General features: G+C 40.0%; 1 protein-coding gene across 2 annotated transcripts in view; it reads right to left on the bottom strand.

Annotated features, from left to right (window-relative positions):
• The window catches only part of ADAM23 (ADAM metallopeptidase domain 23), a 154,931-nt gene that overhangs the window by 100,526 nt on the left and 33,394 nt on the right, over window positions 1-21,011 (bottom strand). For both annotated transcript variants that reach the window (XM_080667498.1, XM_080667499.1), the window contains exon 3: window positions 17,088-17,164. In XM_080667498.1, the coding sequence (XP_080523624.1) occupies window positions 17,088-17,164 (77 nt within the window). The remainder of the gene's footprint in view (window positions 1-17,087; window positions 17,165-21,011) is intronic.

Raw genomic sequence — 21,011 nt, 5'->3', positions numbered from 1 at the left:
TCTTGGTATATGGCATGACCCTTACCTTCAAATAAATATAAATACAATTCTGCAAAGTGAATATGCTTCTCCTTTTTAATTAAGCTAACTTTTCAAATTAGCACCATGACAACATCAGACAACACAGTGCAGTGGAAGAGGAAAACTCCATTTCCCTGAGGATCAAAGTAGCTTGACCAAATTAATGCAACCCCAAGGGAACTAATTTATACTGCTTCACCTCATAAGATTTAATCTTATATTTCTGAAATCATTATCCAATAAAAATAAGCAATTAGCTTCCCAACATAGTGAGAATAACTATGCCTAGAGGGGTAAAAAGCCACTTGGTCCATCCCACGAATGAATGGGATCTGAATACTCTACTAAGCATCATGCTTTGCTCAAGAGCAGACCAGTGCAGGCTTTCTGCAGGGCAATTCTGCAGTACTTCATCAAATTAAGTGTATACCTGTCCTATCAGCCCAGCTCATACTCATTTGTTGCTTTTTAATGTTATAGCCAGAAAAAGAAATAACCAAATTTATTAGCATTTGATGTAAATCAATATTTACTAGTAGTAACCTTGAATAAAGACTTGAGGTCTTCTCTAACCAAGTGTAAGAGATGTCCTGCCTTTAAAATAGTGATTTTATAGACTCCATGAGCCTTTTCGCCTTGTGTCCCGGATGCTGCACCTGGGTATATGTAGGAGAGAAATTCTTATTCAGGTCCATGGGCAACGAGTTCACAGGTCTGTTACAATATGGATTGTGGTTGCAGAAAGCCAAAAGGAATCCAGATTTCTCCCCACTGGGGAAAAACAGAAGAGTGCTGAATACACTCCAAAGGGTCTCCTCAGTTAGATATAATGGAATGGAAGTATACAGTTAAAGCCATAGATCTTTAAATGCTGTGCTGAGTAGAGATCTATAGCATAACACTATTTAGATATAAGAAAATTATATGTCCCAAACTATAATATATATATTTATAAAAACACATACAAATAAAAGATCATGTAAGACACTTTGGGCTGGCTGGCTCATTAGGACAGTGGTGGGGAATTCAGAGGGGGACTGGAAATGACAAGAGTGAAAACATTACACAATATTGAGGCCTTGCCCAGACCAGTGAGAGAGCGTGCCACGAATGAGAAAGATGATGAATGGCCTGAATGTTTGTGTCATAGCAACCACCTGAAGTTCATGTGAAAATTAAAGGGATATCAGTCATAATCACCCAAGTACGGCATGCTATTTACGAGTGCTCAACTTCTTTCCTACCGTTCTTCAAAGTCCATGGAAAATACTGATTTTTACCACTGTTATTTGTTTTACACAGTGAAGATTCAATAAACAACATGCTATTGAAAAAAAATACATGTTTTTTTCCTTAGGAAGAAAATGTTTAAATCCTGAAAACACAGAGGAAACGTTTTTGCAGGCTCATAAGTAACACAGGAGAAAATAACTACAACTATTCATAAAATGTTTTTACATAAAATCAGAAGGTGACCTGCTTTGAACAAAGACAATGGCCAAATACTTAGCTAACTTAAAGGGCACACACTATATATGGATGCCTGCTGTGTGAACGCAAAAAGAGAATTTTTGATCAGATTTAAATAGTGGGTGTGTTAATACTAATAAATACAATAAATAATAAATCTAAAGATATGGTATTTTATACCGATGGTTTTAAAATTATTTTTCTATTACTACCATCACTCTCCAAAAAAGGGGAAGTTAATGTGGTTTTGATAGTATTCTTCTCAAGATAATCAGATCAGATACAGATTAATTTTTGCCATCAAATATCATTTTTAAATAGCCTAATATTTTCTCCAAAAAAGACACTTAAAATATGTCTAAGTTACTGCATTTCAATTCTAACCAGAATGCTAAAATATTTTTTTATATTTCAATGCAATTTTAGAAATAAAACTAAATTATATTTAACACATTGGGTTTTATATTTATTAATGGGTAGTTATTTATTAACTGTTTTACAGACTGTAATAAGTTCACCTATAATGATGTATATTATAAGACTGCATAAGTTCATCTATAAAACATAATGAGGCAGCAAAAGTCTGGCAGAATTCAACCTGAGATTGCTCTCACCTTGCAGAAAGTTCTTACAGACTTCAAAATACCATTTTTTAGATTGCAAAAAGCTTCTACTGTTTCATAGTACTGAACACTGGCAGGGAGAAACTATAAATAACTTCTAACATGCTTAAAAAATAGTACTTTTCAAGTATTGGAAAAATTCTTTTTATAACTTTTCAGTCTTTTCTACTTAGAAAATTACCTATATTCTCATCTTGAGTTCTAGGTGAACACCTGGGAAGAGAATCTTGGCTATTTAAAGGGAGGGGGAGACAACAGAATCTCAGGACAGGAAGTCTCCATAAGCGAGTGACTTGTAAGTATAAAACTCAGGCCCTAACCAGTTCGGCTCAGTGGATGAGCGTTGGCCTGCAGACTGAAGGGTCCCAGGTTCGATTCCAGTCAAGGGCATGTACCTTGGTTGCGGGCATATCCCAGTAGGGAGTGTGCAGGAGGCAGCTGATCGATGTTTCTCTCTCATCGAAGTTTCTAACTCTCTATCCCTCTCCCTTCCTCTCTCTGTAAAAATCAATAAAATATATTTTTAAAATAATAATAAATAAATAAATAAATAAATAAATTGCTTCACTCTGAAAAAAAAAAAGTACACAACTCAGACTGGGAGGTAAAAGAATTACAGAGAGATAGAAAAAAAAGGACTTGATGAGTCAGCACAGCCTGAGAATCAGCTACCTCAGGTCTAGTGGTGCTCTGGAAAACCATAGAAAACTACTCAGTGGGGATAAGAAGAGATTTAAGAGTCAGCCAGGAAGTGGCACTGTGTGATGTTTAAGGATTTCTCTAACTCCAACCTCTCATTATTCAAAGGAACCTCAGGGAAGAAGCTGCAAGGTGTTCTTGGAGACAGGAACCAAATACACAAGCATATATGTAATAATTTTCATTCAGGTGTCAAAATTAAAGCTCTTTTAATACAATCAACAGCCTTTATAAACTCTTCCAAATTCATGGTGGAAATTCAGAAGTTAGACACTTTATCCAAGTCAAAAAAGGTGGGAAACTCACCCAACTCAGCCTCCTTTAATACAAGAAACAAGTGCTTTACAAAGGAAATTTCTATCTTTAAACTCAGAAAAGCACCAGGATAAGAAATACTTTGCGATGCCATCCAACTCTCAAAGATAATTTAGATCATGCTCTCTTTGAATAGTATGAAAACATCCTTTAAAAAAAAAAGTGGGAGGTTGCTACATTCAAAGCCCTACATCAAAAGTGTGAAGATGACAGAGGGGTTACGGTGGGAGGGGTTACCATGGCAGGAAGGTACCCCCCAGCTAATCACAGACTCCCCTCACAGGGCAGATGACCCTTCCTCTCAAGTTCTTGGACTTTCCTTGATGCCAAGAGTAGAGCAAAGACAAGACAGAGGAGAGGACAGGGCCATCTACGCTGCTCCACAAAACGCATTGCTGCCGTGCTGTTCATCTGTCAAATTATACTAAGAGAAACATTCTAGTTTGATTCCAGAGTCTGTATCATCCACTGTGTCAGAGCTAAGTCTTAGTCACATAAAAGGTTTTGTTTCCTTCCTGATGGCCATTTTTCATGAATGTACCGTAGCAATATCATCACCCACAGGAGATGCCTTGCTAGTATTACCAAGCACCCACACACGCTGAGCAACACCAAAGGATTTGTGGGGTTTTGTACTTTGAGAGCCATGTAATTTAATTACTCCTTAAAATGGCCTTCAAGGAAAGAGCCAAAAAGACTGGTTTTCTTTTGGCTCTGGATACGGCTCTAGATACAATGAGTACAATGCTATGAGTACTCTGCACTGGCATTAGCATCTGACCAAGGCATTAAGCAAGCCATATACACTGGGCCTTACAGGAAGAAAGCAGAATTTCCTGCATATAAAACAGAAAAAGAATAATGTTTCAAACAAGTCATGTAATATTTTAATTACAGAAAGTACCTCCAAACAGCCTATCGTGAGGAGAGCCGTGAAATCTAAACAAGGAAAATGTAGTAGGGTGTTTGTTGATGGTGCCATGTACAGGAAACGTTTATTGCCTACAAGCTGCAGACTTGGCAACCTTGTCTCAAACTTCATTCATGAAAAAGAACAGTTAACAGTGTCTTGCAGTTTGCTCATTTTTTATGGTTCACCAAATCAAAAAGAACCAAGGTGTTCAAAGCTGGATGGAAAGGTAGATTGTTTACTTCTGAAAGTATCACTCACTCAGTGTTTACACACTGAGGCATGAGTACATTAATGATTTCATAGGAGCAGAGTTAACCAACCCTTCCAAAGGAAAAAGGGCACATATGCATTTTTAACCTCAAGAAAATGAGGTCTTCATTTTTCCAGCTCATAAAACTGCTCCTGGCTATTTGATACCAGTGAGAAAGGCAATGCGAAATAACTACCCTGTATCAACAGCCCATCACTCGTGTATATCCAGGGAACATTCCATATGAGATATTGACTCACCAATAAAAATAAATGAGTGCTCAAGAGTTACTGCTCCCTACCCCATCTAAAAGTATTGAAAGTAATTCATCCTTGAATTACTCATCCTTCAAAGCTCAGCTCAACCATCCCCTCCTCAGTAGCTTTCCCTGATCCCACCCTAAATTGTGGTCTCCTTAGAGACTACAACTCATTCTTTGTTTCCTCATAATTTAGCATAGTGCAGAGGATAGAGGGAGGGAGGATGAGCAAGTGCTAACAGTCATGTACAGAAGCCCTTTTGCCACTGTCTGAAGCTTTAAAGAGCAAGGCATCTCCTTAGGGTCAAGTACCAAGTCAGTTAGCGCTTAATGGGTAAGTATTAACAATAATGAGCAAGAGCCTCTGATGCAATTAAGTCTCTAAGAAATTCTAGGGATTTACAAAAGACATAGTCTTGTCCTTGTGCTATGAGATCCTTCTATTCCCATAGTTTAGTCCAGTGGTCGGCAAACTGCGGCTAGTGAGCAGCGGTTTGCCACTCTGTTGACTAATGAGTTTGCCGACCACTGGTTTAGTCTATTACGTGTGAGGTCATTTGGGCAAAAAGTAAAGGAGAGAGAAATGAACTGTATATTCTACAATGTGTTAGAGATTTTCAGCCTCTTATTTGAAAAATATTCCATAAGAAAGACAAATAAGTTTTTAATTTTAAAATTATTTTAATTGAAATGAGGAACTGAAACTTTTGGCAGAAATGGTCTTATAGAAAAGCCCTTATAGATTGTTTTGTTTTAAAGCACAATCGAAACACTAAAGCACATGGATATCATGGAAAATAAATTAGAACTAATCACTTAAAGAGAGGACTTTTATAAATACATCATTTAAAAACCATGGTTAGAATTCTAATTTAACAATTAATTTTAACAAATTGGGAAAATGACTCTAAAAGATGAGTCTAGTCTATAAATCATCAAAAAATGGTTCTAGCCCTGGCTGGGTGGCTTAGTTGGTTGGAGCATGGTCCCATGCACCAAAAGGTTGTGGGTTTGATTCCCAGTCAGGGCACATACCTAGGTTTCGAATTCCATCCCTGGTCAGGCCATGTACGGGAGGCAATCAATTGATATTTCTCCCTTCTCCGCTCTCTCAAATCAATAAAAACATATCCTTGGGTGAGGATTTTTTTAATGGGTCTAGAAATAACACAATTCCTATTGGCAGCAGAATTCAATAAATTATTGTTTGGGGCTAGATTTATGCCAGGAACAGAAATAGCAAAAAGTTAGTAAAATATAAAAAAGGGAAATAATATAAAATTTATTTCTCTAAGGTCCATTTTTGTAGAGCTTTTCACACATAACTTCAATGGGATTGTTACTGTTGTGGTTAGCTAGTTATTAGCAACAGGAAGGAGCAAAAGGGAGGCCAGACATGATGGGCATGTCATTCGGGCAGCTTCACCAGGAAGTTGCAACTTCACACTCCCCAGGGACAACACGGGTTCATTCCTTGAAGAACACTGAGGGAAGGAATCCAACAAAGGGAAGATGAATGCAAGGGCAGTAAAGCTGGGGTGACCTAGGGAAGATGCCTGTCAGTCAAACCTGGGAACAGAGAACATTGGCCAGAGAGGGCAGAGCCACTTCAAGCCCATGAAAACTTGGGAATACATAATCCCCCACACAAAGGAGTTCGCTCTCTCGGCTCTTGGCTCTCTTGTTCCTCTGGCTTTGCTCCTGCCCGTGTTCCCTCCACAGCCATGTGGCCCTGCAGACCCCACACGCAATGGACTGATGGGCTGCAGCTGAGAACACAAACTTAGCTAGCTTGATGCTGGAGTGGACTGTGCTGGCATGGAATGGAAACTCTGGGCAATGGCTTTAATCCTAGCTCTGCTGAAAGCAAAATGGGACTTTTCCCTAGTGGAATGGAGGGAAACAGGACCTTGGAAACTCAAGGGTTTGATTCCACAGAAATAACACTTTCTATAATATCTCATCCTCCCGTGCAAGACTCAGAAAAAAATTCCTTTTCTTGTGACATCACAAGAACCCAACTTCTCCCAGCAACAGATGGGAACATGGAGAGCTCCCCACTTATAACAGGATTGCTTCATCACTGAAAAACGTCTCAACTCCCTGAGTTCTGATCCTGATTCTGTCACTTGGTAGCTGTGTGATTTTATTAATTTCTCCAAGGCTGTATTTTCCCCCACTCCATGCCTCACCTCTCTTGCTTAGGTTCTCACAATCTCTAACCCTCAAACCTTTGTCTGGCCAAATCTTAAGCTTTAGTCTGAGCTTAGACATTTAGCTCCATAAACACTTAGTTCCTTATCTACTCCCACCCTCCCATGAGGGATAAAAGCCCACCACAAACTTCTAACTATAATTTAAATGCCTGTAGAGCTGTCTTTTTTCCTGCATTGTTCTGTAAGCTGCATGAGGGAAGCGTTTCTCTCTGGCAGCTTCCAGAGCATCTGGCACTTAGCTAGTACTCAATAAACATTTCTGAAATAAAAAGTGTTTGGAATGGTTCATAAAAGGCTTCAATCAATGGAAATCTATCGATCAATCCACTGAGGTTAGAAAGAGCTTTGTGCATTTGGCTTTCACAGAAGGTCAATATGAGAAGTCCATTTAAGTAACATTCTGGTCATTCACAAAACCATGGTTATGGACATTAACCATTATGCTACTGAATGTCCTGCTACATTGAACTAAAGAGATAAATTTCTCCTGGATAGGAAAACATTTATCTCTCTGGACAGACAGATAAACTTCTTTTATCAGATAATGGGAATTACATATACCCCAGTGTGTGGTCTTCCTCACTTAACTGTCAAAAAAATAAGATCTAAATTCAGTAGCTACTATAAATAACTCATTTACAGATGCCTAGTAACACCAAATCCTGTGTAATTTTCAATATTTTGCCATGATTAACTTCTGCTGCAATTTTTATACATTAATTTGTTTTCAAAAGACCAAGAGTTCTGAAGAATGAATCAAGTTCAAGTTTTATTTGCCTATATTCCACAATGGGATAAACACCTGCAAAGCATCTCTTTTAATCCATCGGTCAAGAAATAGTCTTTTAATTCACTAGGTATGTCCTTTATACCCTAAATTAAATGAATAGTACAATGCGATCCCATTGATAATTAGATAGCTTTGATTTTGCTAGAAATTCTTAATGCCTTTTCTTTTTTCCTCCTTGGTGCTAGAGACTCTAGCGCAGACTCTCCCTTTCTAGGGCAATCAGTTTTCTCATTTGAACTTAGTGAATCTAAATCCAGCTCCTATGGCCCTCCTGATTCCCTCAGCCTGGTGTTTAATTTCCCTGGGTCCCATTCATCCACAATAATTATGATCAGCAGGCAAGGGGGCATGGGGGTAAAGAAGCCACTACTGCAGGTAAAGGCAAACATCCACTGCCCTTCACCACCCAAAAGTTATACGAGATCTCGTCCACCTATGAAAATCAAGACTTATGCATAAATACCAATGGTTTCATTGTCATTTTACTTTTGCTGCTTCTGCTATTATTATGTTTTATAATTATGTTTTATAATTATAAAGGCCATTATCAAACCACTTTAAAAGTAGGTCAGATACACCATCCCCCCCCCAAAAAAAAATAGAACTAGAACCTATTTAGGCAATCCTTAATTTATTATAAATTTTTTCAAGAGTTTCTGGACCTGATCTACCAGCATAAAGATGCATCATCAAAAGATAATAAGCATTCAATATAGGGTTAACTCTTCAATCAGAATTGCCCAAGGAGACCTAATAGGTATGCATCATTTGATCAGAAAAAACTATGGCAAAAAGAAGAGCTGGTCAAAAATGCTTAGAACTAGACAGGAAAGGATGCCTTAAGGAGAGAAAACCCCACAGCAACTCATCTCTGCCAGCACAGGAAACCATAGACCACTACTGGGCCTCTAGGACAAATAAAAAGCAACATTCATCTACATCATATTACACATCACAGTGGCAATCAATACTTATGGCATCTTTGGGGATCTTTGCCTCTAAAGATTCCTTATTATCACAGCTAATACCAAAACTACCAAAACAGTTCCACTCTTCCTCAAGTACATAAAGGTAAAAGGGACCATAATCTCTCAAAATGCACAAGGAAATTATAGTAAGAGTATTAACTAGGAGAAGCAAGCAGCTTTAGCCATTACCAGGAACAACTTAATGCTGAATGTCTCAATGCAATAAGTAAGCAATAAATGAAAATTAGGATGGGTATAAATTTGCTAGGACTGCTTTAACGAAGTACCACTGGTGGCTTAAACAACAGAAACTTATTTCCTCACAGTTTTGGAGGCTAGAAATCCCAGATCAAGGTGTGGGCTGGGTTGATTTCATTCTCCTTGGCTTGCAGATGGCCACCTTCTCACTGCGTCCTCACATGGTGTGTGGTATTTCCTCTGTGCACACACATGTCTATGTCCAAATTTCCCATTCTTATAGACACCAGTCATACTGGATTAGGACCCACCCTAAAGACTTCATGTTAACTTAATTACCTCTTTAAAGTCCTTATTTCCAAATATGGTTCCTTGCTGAGGTTACTGGATGTTAGAACAACAACATATGAATTAGGGGGGTGGGGAGACAATTTAGCACATAACAGATGGTTGGCTCAACAAATAAGATTATTTTAAGTTGGGGCCTTCTGCATTTTCTTTATATAGTTAAAAATGGACTCAAATTGTTCAATTCTTCTTTTCTCACTTAATCTGAACAGATGAGCAATCATTAGGATTATGCCAGGCTCACTTGTAAATTGATAGTCCAATGCTGTGATCAAAGCAACCACATAAGAAGATTCCAGATGGACAGCCCATGCTGAATGCCAGCACGTGACTGCCTCTCCCCAGGCCTCGGGTTACTCAGCTGTAGAATGGAGATTATCACGTCCTCCTCGCAGGGTTATTAAAAGAACTTAAATTTAAGAATGTGGATAAAGGGCTTAGCACAGTGTCTGTCGCCGTCCTAACTCTTGCAACAGAAAGCCTTCCTTATGCAGATCCCTGAATAAAGGAAATAAAGCATTTAGCCTGTGAGTTAGCAGCATCTTAAAGACACGGAATCCTGAAATGCTGAGCTATGCTACCCCATCATGCCTAACTCCATCGGACTAAAACCCAAAGAGCATGTCTTAGCTGGGGAAGGGAACCATCACTGCAGGTCAGTGCAAATGTCTCTGCATAGGAGAGCGTTGTAGTTGAGGTCTGTGTACTTCCCTGCACTGGGGATGCTTCATCAGTTTTCCTTTTCTAACATTCCTGGCAGCCCAACCTCCAATGTCACCACTATCTACATATGTCAGACAAAGCTAAACCTAGACATGGCCCAGGTCTAGCAGTGTCTCCTCACGGGGTTTGTCAGAGGTTACAGAAGGTTTAGTATTTGTTGGGATACCAGTCATCCCTCTATGTTTTCACCAAAAGAGTATGTACACAAAATGATGGAGCTGAGTGGGACAAGGTTTAGCCCCCAAATACAATTTTCCTAACAAGTGAGAATGTGGCTAGCACCTTCGACTGCAGAGGTAAACTGATTCAGCCTGGTTACCCAATTGCAAATAGAGGAGCTAGAATGACGACAGCAAGCACCTGAATTTGTTCGGACTGCTAAGTGGACTCTGCAGGCACCAAGGGATTCCCATCTCTCCCAGGAGCAGGTATTTTAATATATTTTTATTGATTTCAGAGGGGAAGGGAGAGGGAAAGAAAGATAGAAACATCAATGATGAGAGACAATCATTGATCAGCTGCCTCCTACATGCCCCCCCGCTGGGGACCAAGCCCACAACCAGGGCATGTGCTCCTGGTTCATAGGTCGACGCTCAACAAATGAGTCACACCAGCCAGGCCAGGAGCAGATATTTAGTGTGAGTCGCCATCAAAGCTCAGTTCCATCATTTTAGATTAGCAAGCCTGTGGATCTCTCCCCCTTAGGAGGAACAAGCAGTGGTACAGAAAAGAGTGGGACTGCTTCACTAGAACTTCTCTGAGAAAGTAGAAAGGTTCCCAGGGGTCCTCTTCTCCTGGGTGGTGAGATGAGAATGCAGGGAGAGACGCAGAGAGTATCTTCATGATACGGCTACACATCTTCAGTGATGCCCGTGTTATCCAAGGCCCTGCTTAGAAATTATCCGTCAGCCATCACCCTCTCAGGGAAATGGAGAGACAGAGAAGAGCATCCTCCAAAGACACACCTGTTCATCTCAAGGCTTCCCTGCATTTCCCCTAGAACAGCCCATTCCTTGAAGAACCCTCTGCTCACACTGCACTGCGGAATGCAGGCCATAAACAGCTGATAATTGCACATGCACAAGTTTAGCTCGGCACAAGCTTGATAATAATAGTGATACAACTTTCAGCACTTTCTCCAGCCTCTCCACCAACATCAGAATTGCTTCTCTCCATTCAGCCCCTGATGAAGCCAAGTCCTTCCTCTCCAGGTTGCAGGGCCACTCCTCAGTTTTAGGCTACAGCATCCAATGCTGATGTCTTACACTGATTTCCCCCCGTCAGAGCTCTCCTGTACCGTGTTCAAGGCAAATGTACAGGAGAGGCCCGTACAACCCCCACAGTCTCTCACTAGAGTATTGTTCTCTTAGGAACCCGCTGATGCTTTATCAACCAAGGCTTTACCTCTGATGCCTCCTTAGACTGCTTCCCCCTCCACACCGGGCAGAGGTCAGAAAGAGTACAGGGATTCACTGTACAGTAAGCAGGAAAGCACGCTGAGGTCCTGAGAAATCACATCAGACACAGCCAGATGGACTGGAAAGTTAAATATCCAAATATCCAGTGACTTGCAAGTCTTGTCATGTGAACGGCTGCCTAGTAAAGAGCTGCAGGACACGTGGAGGAGTACCAACTGTATCACAAATATGTTTTTAACTCAACGGAAGTATGTCGTCTAAATTCTTAGTGCTCATTACCTTCAGTACATTTCAACCACGGGCCTGTCAAATTGTCTCTAATTTTTTTCTCAACTCCACTCTCAGTATACCACCCTCTTCTCACTTACAAAAAATAAGGGGGTGGGAGGGACAAAGACTCATTGTGCTGTTTTTATGAGAGCATAAATTCTATGCGATCAGCAACTCTCTTCTTCAGTGCTGAATCCCCCAACACCCAGCCCAGTGACTGCCTTGCTGTGGTAATAATAATGAACCATAAATATAAATATTTGTTGAATGTATTACTCAGCTCAGGCTGCCATAACAAAACATCATAGGCTGGTAGTTTAAACAACAGAAATGTATTTCTCACACTTCTGGAGACTAGATCCAAGAACAAGATGCTGGCTGATTCAATTCCTGGTGATGACCCTCTTCCTGGCTTGCAGATAGCGCCTTCTTGCTGTGTCCTCACATGGGGTGGGATGGGGGGTGTGGAGAGATAGAAATAGAGCGAGAGAGAGAGGGGGGGGAAGGGAGGGAGGAACGGAAGGAGGGAGGGAAGAAGCTCTCTGGTGTCTCTACTTATAAGAATACTAATCCTATTAGATCATGGCTCAACCCTATGATCTCACTGAAACTTAACTACCTCCTTATAGGCTCTACCTCCAAATAGTTATGTTGGGAGTTAAGGTGTTAAGGTTTCAAAATAGGAATTTTAGAAGGACATATTCAATCCACAACATTGAACATGTCCTTCCAATTAGCAGACATGTGTAAGTACCACACATTATCTCATTTAATCTTTACAATAACCTACAGCTTAGGAAGGACACTAAAGCTTAAGAAAATTACAGGGTAGGGCAAAAAATAGGTTTACAGTTGTGAGTATGTGAAACATGAAGTTTAGTCTTATATTATTATTTATTAATTATTGTATTGTTTTCCACTGTATACCTACTTTTGCTCCACCCTGTATATTTATACAATGAGAAATTATTTAGTTACAACATAGGTGAACCTTGAAAACATTATGCTAATAAAAGAAGTCAGTCACAAAACAAAAGTCTTATAAATCTATTTATATAAAATGTCCAGGATAGGCGAAACCTTAGAGACGGAAAGTAAATGAGTGGTTGCCAGAGGCTTGGGGGGAAGGAGACTGAAGAGTGGCTCCTACAGGTAGGTACACGGTGTCTTTTTGGGGCAACAAAAAATGTTCTGGAATTAGCTGGTGGTGACAACTGCACGACTCCCAATATAATAAAAGCCACTTCAAAGGAAGAAATTTTATGGCATGTGAACTATATCTCATGCTGTTATTATAAAAAGCTGAGAGATTTGCCCAAGTTCACAAAATAAGTAAATGGCAGCCCCAGATTCAAACCTAGGTCTGTTTGACTCCAGAACCTGTGCTTTTAACCATGACGTGGCTCTGATCACAGTTATTCCCAATACCCATTTGCTGAAGACACCAGCAAATTTAATTACAGGTAATACGGGCTATGGCATAATTTCAATCATACACATAGGGAAGACAATCCTCAGATCCCTCCCCAACCTCACCAGGATTTCAAAGAATCGATAAACATTAAGAATTATTCATCTCCTAATCCTTTTTAAACCTTCTGTAACTTGAAACAATGGTTATTCCGGAGGAAAAAACAAAAAACAAAATTGAAGAGGGTATCCTAAAAGGAATATGACTAAAGGTCCTCAAAGGCCACAATTAAGACCTTTTGGGCCAAATAAAATGATGGCATGGCATCCATACTTATTGCCCAATGCCTTCCCACCCAAATGCCTCACCATGGACAATGTTCTGGCTTCCTGGTTCCTCTCTGGTCTTGTCTCCTCAGTCTCCTACCATCCCCTGGCCCCCACTGCACTCCAGTCACACTTGCCTCTGTCCTTCTTGAACATTCCATATTCTCCTCCACACTTGCTGTCTTACTGTCCCAGCTGTGAGGAATCCTAGCCTTCCAGCTGCATGGGGTGGCACTTCTTTGACAATCAGGTGTCAGCTCACTGTCCCTCCTCAGACAGACCTTCTGGCTTCTGTGACATTTAAATAACATTAGCCACCCCAACCTACAGTCCCTCTCCATTACATAGCCCAGTTGTATGTCCTTCAATGCACTTGTCTTTATTTAGCGGTTCACCATCTGCCTTTTCCCCTGGAATGACACTCCATCAGGGGAGGTAGGGACCTTGTCTATCTTGTTCCCAGCAGCATCAGCACCTACAGCAGCCATGGGCATAGAGCAGATGTTCACGCAATGTTCAAGGAAGAAGTAAATAAAACCCACACCTCTGCCATAAGATGCCTCAGCAAGCCAAGGCCTCCCTTGTTCAATCTATGAGAACACAAACTGAAAAAGACTTTCTTCTCAGGAACTCACATCAAGGTAATTTTCCGAAGCTGATGGTCCAGGCCGGGTGAGGACATTAACCATTTAGATCCTGTGGTCACCACTTTGATTAGTTTATTTGCACATTGCCCACCAGTAGTTTTATTGCTAGCTTTACCCAATGGCCAGATAAGTTTCTATTGAACGAGTACAAAAAACGTTTTACAAAGTATCATACTTTAAAGAGATATTAGCTTGTAAGAACGTAATAAATAACTTCAAAATGCAATGGGTATTTAATTTTAAGGCGTGCCTTTCACATTTATGTAAAACACAGTGTAATATGAAAACACGAGAATGCTTGTGATTCGCCCGCAATCTGTTAACATCTCTATGCTTTCACTCCTTCACTGAGCCCATATACTTATCATATACCTTTTGCCTTTTCCCTCCTCCAATGACTTTAAATTGTTGTAAATAGCCCAGCTGGCATGGCTCAGTGGTTGAGTGTTGGTTTATGAACCAGGAGATCATGGTTTGATTCCCAGTCAGGGCACATACCCGGTTGTGAACTCGATCCCCAGTGTGGGGCATGCAGGAGGCAGCCCATCAATGATTCTCTCTCATCATTGATGTTTCTATCTCTCCCTTTCCCTTCCTCTCTGAAATCAATAAAAATATATATTTAAAAAGTAAAATTGTTGTTAATCGTGTGGCAATGACCACCCGATAATAGGAATGAGATTCCTCTTTCCTCAGAAGCTCTTTTGGTTCCTCCATGACTGATTAAAAATTTCTCTGGCCCAGCCAGCGTGGCTCAGTGGTTGAGCATCGACCTATGAACCTGGAGGTCACGGTTCAATTCCCGGTCAGGACATATGCCTGGGTTGCAGGCTCGATCCCTGGTCGGGGGCATGCAGGAGGCAGCCGATCAGTGATTCTCATCATTGATGTTTCTCTTTCTCTCTCCCTCCTCCCTTCCTCTCTGAAATCAATAAAAATATATTTTTTAAAAATTTCTCTGACTCTTTAAGTTTATTCTAATGTGGAACAGACTTTTTAGTTAATCCCAGCCATTGAAAGTTAGTTAAACCAGACACCCACCCTGGTCAACACATGTCATACGTTTATAAAGTATAATTCCCTTGTCTCCAGGTCATTTTGCACAACCATGTTGTCCTCAGATGGCTCAGAAATCTGCATAGGGGAGATGCCACATGATTAGATGATTAGACCTCTTTGTGGCCTCACTCCCACTGCATTTGCTTACTTTTTTTTCAATCTTTATTGTTGAGAGTATTACAGATGTCTCCCTCTCTCCCTCCATTGCCCCTCTCCACCTGGTTCCTGCTCCACCCAAGGCCTTCACTACCCTATTGTTTGTGTCCACATATATATCCTTTGATTAATTTCTTCCCACACTCCCCCACCTCCATTCCTTCTGAGATCCATCAGTCTGTTCCATGTTTTCATGCTTCTGGTTCTATTTTATTCATCAGCTTATTTTGTTCATTAGATTTCTTGTTCGTTTGGTTTTCAGATTCATTTGTAGATATGTATTTATTGCATTCCCTCACTGTGTCCCTCAACACTTCCTGAGAATTGAACATCTGTTTATTCCCCTTCATTTTTCACAGTCTAGGAGATAACGGACAAACACCTGAGCATGACATACAAGATCTTCCAAGCCTTAAGCTGTCTCTAAGCCCACCTCTCCTGACTCATTTCCCTTGCCAAAATTTTGTAATTTACCATGAAGTTCAACAAAAGACTCATTCTCCTTTAACACACCACACTGTTCCCTGGCATTGCCTACTTAGCACACACTATCTCCTCTAGTACATATACCATAGCATTCCACATTTATCTCTAGTACAGCAAATTTCACTCACCAAAAAATATATATTAATCTGATGAGCTTTCCCAACTAAACTATAACTCCTAAAGGCAAGGATTGCTCATAGCAGGTGCTCAACTTGGTTCCTTTGCACATCAAATATTAGTGATAAGTAACCTACTGATATGTTTCCAGACTTATACATACCCTGGACATCCTACATGACCCTTTCTCAGTCATTTGATTGGGAGGTTCTACTGTGGCCATCAGTCTCAACCAACTCATTAGCAATGTTGGTTGCTAATGCCATGCTACAGTCTGCAATGACAGTCTCCATTGCAGTAAGAATTAAATGAATAGAGGACAAGAACACTAAATTTAGCCATAGCTAGCTTCTCAACATAGTCTAAGATTTGGCAAGACAAATGTCTTAGGCAGGCACAGTGCTGACACAGGCTGGTGGAAAGGAACTCAACCAATGCTCAGCAGACTCAAAAAGGGAAACCTGCAGTACCTTTAACAAAGAAAGTTCTGAGTTTTGCTGATTCATTCTGACTTAAAGCTGCAATAACACTTGAGTAAGGAGCACCCAAGCTGACTCTGCATTTTTTTCTGCAGTGTTCACAGAATTTGGCATACAAGAAATTTAATAGTTCTTTTTTAGAATCCTTTGCAATTTATCTGATATTGATTGTGGTCACCTACATTATAGTGTCTGATAGCACTACATGGTATTTTTTGGCAAAGATGCAGTCCTGGTCAAAATACTGATGATAGCTTAAAATACTGGTGGGAGCTTCTTAAACTAAAGACACCCATACAGGAAATCCCTTTCACCAAAGAAAGCTCACTGCTTTTGTCAACAGCTCTTGTCCATGTTTTGTAGAAAGACATCTGTGCAACGAGTTCCAACTTAGAAAACAGCATTTAAGTATCAACATAAACTTAAAATGCTCAGAGAAAAATCAGGTAAATTTTTATCAGGACCAAACTTTTGAAAAGACCCATATGAGAGCAAATTACAAAGCAAAGAACCTTCTCAATATATTTACAAGTCATCTTTTTCTTTGTTTATTCAGAATTGCAATACAATATGAGAATTGTATAATGTAAGGTAAATTGGAATAAAATTTTATACTTGAGTCAGTGATTTATCATGCTTCCTGTATATAATAATAATTATAGTTAACATTCAATTAACTAGCTTTACTTCAAATATGTATTTCATTTAAAATCCTACTCTCTAAGTACTGTACTTGAGATACTTAATAAGCTAAATGTTAAATGCCTCTTCTTCCAGGAAAAGAAAAAATAATTAACTTTAGACTTTTTATGTTTTTCTTGAAGTGTTATATGACATCTTATCAGTGTCAATATTTTGACTGAACCCTTACCATGAAGTGAAATTTTATTGCACTTGCTTAACAGGATTATGACTAAATACTTACTTGTTCAGTGTGAGGTCAAGAATAAACCTGGAGCCGAAGGCCTGAATCTGGAAGCTTGCCTGGGCCAGATGGACAGCCTATGGATCCAAAAAAGACAGAAAAAGTCCTTAGTTTACTTTCCTGTCTTTAAAGCTGATGATATCAATAACAAGAATGATATATAATAAGAACTTTCTTATAGATTGATTGATTCACTTCTTTACGGATCCTTATATAACAATGCATTTTTCTTTAAAACGAGACTGGGTGCATTGTCATGGCTGTACTTGGAAGACCTGAGTATTTGTGCATCAAGAAACTAATTGAAAGACAGTGAGTCCTTTAAAACAAACACATCATGATAAAAATCAAGAGTATATTCAGCTGGACTTACAAAGTGACCGTGATAAATTATGCAAAAGTCTGACTAATTACAGCTTGATTTCAGCCTACTTTGTGCACAAAACTAACCAATTCTTTCTGCACACCTAAGTGAAAAACCATGTTAGCTCTCTGCTCCTCATCAGGAATTGGAACTTTCTCTAAAAGATGTATCAGCAGAACGGGACAGTAAAATGGGAGGGCACAACCTTTCAGCTTCAGGAGCACTTAGAACCAGGCTCTTTGCCAAGACTGAGCGTTTAGGTCCCCCTTTACAAGTCACACGTTTACAAATATTGTCATTATTGTGCCTTAATTCAAATACAAAGATAATCTCATCTAAACACAAATCATATGCACTAGATGTTAAAGATTAGCATAGCTCACAGAATCATCTTCAGTGATGTAAATGAACAAATCAATAAAGTATTGCCAAAGTATTATCCAAGATAAAACTCTCCTTTGTCACCCTATCAGAGGAAAAAAGGACAAGGATAAACATTCATTCCCTCATCCCCCTCCCCTACTCAAAAATATCCTTCCTCCAGCTTTCAGTCCTAAAACACAGCGGGTGTCACAAATCATGGGAGAAGTGTTAGCAAGCGGACACCTTCCACTCCCACCTCCCCGAACACGCCCTGTTCCTCATGCCCCTCCTCCTCCTTTTCCGATTATTGAAAACCTACTCTCCTTCAAGGAAGCTCTGCTTCCCCAGCTTAAATGAAAATGAACTCTTCATCCTCAAGGCTTCGGAAAAACTTTATTTGTACCTCCCCCCACAGGCAGGTGTGCTCCCAATTTGGCCCTGTGCCGTGAGCGCCACATCTCACATCACGAGCATCTTGCAAATAGTTGTAGATTAATGACCCTTCCCCGAAATATCTGAACTTCCCATTAATTAAGCAAATATTTATTGTCAAGACTTCTGTCATGCCAAACCTATGAAATACTGTAAACCATGACTTCTTGTCAAGCACAACTGCTGATGAGATAGTCACGCCATAATAATCAAGAAATAAAAGGAAAAGAAAATTAACAATCACGAAATTTTAAACACAAAGCAGTGGAAAGGCTCCTGAATCCCAAACACCGTGGTGATAGCATGTCCAACCCCAAACAGCCATGCAAAAGAGGGTCATTGTACCTGACCTGGGTTTCCCCACACCCAGACAACTACGTGAGAAATTTCTGTCTTGTCGAGTGTGGGCTCTATCATTTGCAGAAGAACCTCTGTCTCTCTAATACATTCATATATAGTCTTTAATCTAAATGGATTCTGTGTCTTAAGGCACTAACTTTTGCATGAATATTTTTATGTCAATGAATAATTTGTACAAGAGGAGATTTTTTAGCTCTGGATCCCAAAAGCCTAAACACACACACACACACACACGAAACTTACTTCCTGAGAATAAGGTAGGTCCTTAGGCATATTTTCTCTTAGGAATACTAAATAGCAGAGAAGAGTTCAGGAATAGCACACTGACCTTGCCCAGTCAGCGTGCCTCAGTTGAGCATAAACTAACGGTCACAGTTCAATTCCTGGTCAGGGCACATGCCTGGGTTGTGGGCTTGATCCTCAGTGGGGGGCGTGCAGGAGGCAGCAGATCGATGATTCTCTCTCATCACTGATGTTTCTAACTCTCTCTCCCTCTCCCTTCCTTTCTGAAATCAATAAAAATATATTTAAAAAAAATAGCACCCTGACCTAAAAGTGCTGGCAAGTGTGCCTCCTTGCGCATCTTTAAAAAATACTAAGAAAAATCTGACAGTGACCCAGTAAAAGCCTCATTTTGCAGCAAATAAGCAATGAGACAAGTACACCCCAACAAAACCCTGTTGCAAAATGAAGCAGCCAAGTGGTGATTGCTTATCCCATTGTGTAGAATTGTTGGGAGTTATACAATTTGATCATTGCTAACGAGGTTTCTACCAAGTCAATGTGACAAGATTCAGCTTAACAGAATTTAATGAAAGAGCTAGAAAATAATATTAATATTGGGATTTCCCTTAGTTTTTCCGGTCACTTGTTCCATGCACACATGTGTTCAGTCCCAATCTGTGTGTAAAAACGGTCAGGACACAGCCTCTGTGCTCAAGGACGCGTCAGGCTCCAGAGATGCCCGGGAGCTGCTGGCCTCCCTGTGTGTCTAAGAGTCACAAGGACCAAGGCTCCCTGAACGATGCAATTTGAACAAAATTTCAAAAGATGATTAAGAATCCACCTGCCAGGAGAAGACATTCAGGTGTGGGGGAAAACATTTAGAAAAATTGACTGAAAAATAAATATGGGGGGGGAACCTTTTTTTAAATTTTTCTTTATTGATTAAGGTATTACATATGTGCCCTTATCCTCCCCTTACTCCCCCTCACCCCACCCCCGCTCATGCCCTCACCGCCCTGGTGTCTGTGTCTATTGGTTATGCTTATATGTATGCATACACGTCCTTTGGTTGATCTTTCCCCCGCAACGTTATAGCCTGTGGTTTCCTGGCTTTTGCAGGAAACGACAAACAATGACTCTAAAAACGTGGGCTGGACAGTGGGGCTTTGTGTGACATGCTCAGTGGCGTGTCTGATCACATATACATACATGTGGCAAGGTAGCAAGCTTTCCTCTAAACATCCCCCACTTAGCACAGTGCAGGCACATGTCATTATCATCACTGTCATCGTCATCATCAATAACAATAACATTATGACTCAAACCTATTGACAGATTCCTCTCCACAACTGAAACAATTACAATGCCATCGACAACCTTCTTGTTTCTCCACGGGGGAAGGGGAGGAGGGGAATCTGATTATATTACATTTATCATAAAAATGTTATAATAGTTTAATTTACTTTAACACTAACAGGCAGCACATTTCCTATAAAGTGATTTAAGATTCCCTCAAGCATGCATCTTCTTGCACATACATCAAATGGAATTAGTATGTTCATCTAATATATCTGTATTCATTTTAAGTAATCTCAATAGAGTGGTATGTGTTATTTTTCCTACATTCTGTTTCTTTTTCCATTGCTACACATTCTGCATTTGTGCACAGAGTACCAGTTCCTCTGTGTATCAAAAAAAAAAGCCGGACAAAGGCTACTTTTCCCTGTCATTCTGTGAGGTCTGCTGTCCTGACATGCTCAAATGAGCTTTTCACTTCTGGATCCTCAGTTATTCCAAATCAATTTTCTTCTTTAACAAAACATTATCCAGTTTGATAACTGTCCATTTTAAAGATGTTTTCAAATCAAGTAAATGAGTTCTGATCATGGTTGTTTAACAAATTATATTTTTTCTATTATTTGTTTTTACTTCTTATTAACTCACTTCTTCCAAATGACAGAAAGGTTAGAAGAATGGCCGAGATGAGCAGAGAATTTTGTAACATACAGCCACAACACGGTTTAATCAACAGCGTTGTTGACTCTCTGATCAGCATCACAGCCACTCCCTGAAATACAAAGCCTACCTTGAGTATTGCTTTTCTTTAACAAAAAAAAAAAAAGGAACTAGGCAACCAAGTTCAGAAACGTGTTCAGTAATACGGAGCCAGACCACAGGAA

This window comes from Plecotus auritus (assembly GCF_963455305.1).
Source record: "Plecotus auritus genome assembly, chromosome: 5".
NCBI lineage: Eukaryota > Metazoa > Chordata > Mammalia > Chiroptera > Vespertilionidae > Plecotus > Plecotus auritus.
This window is presented reverse-complemented; position numbering and strand designations above follow the sequence as displayed.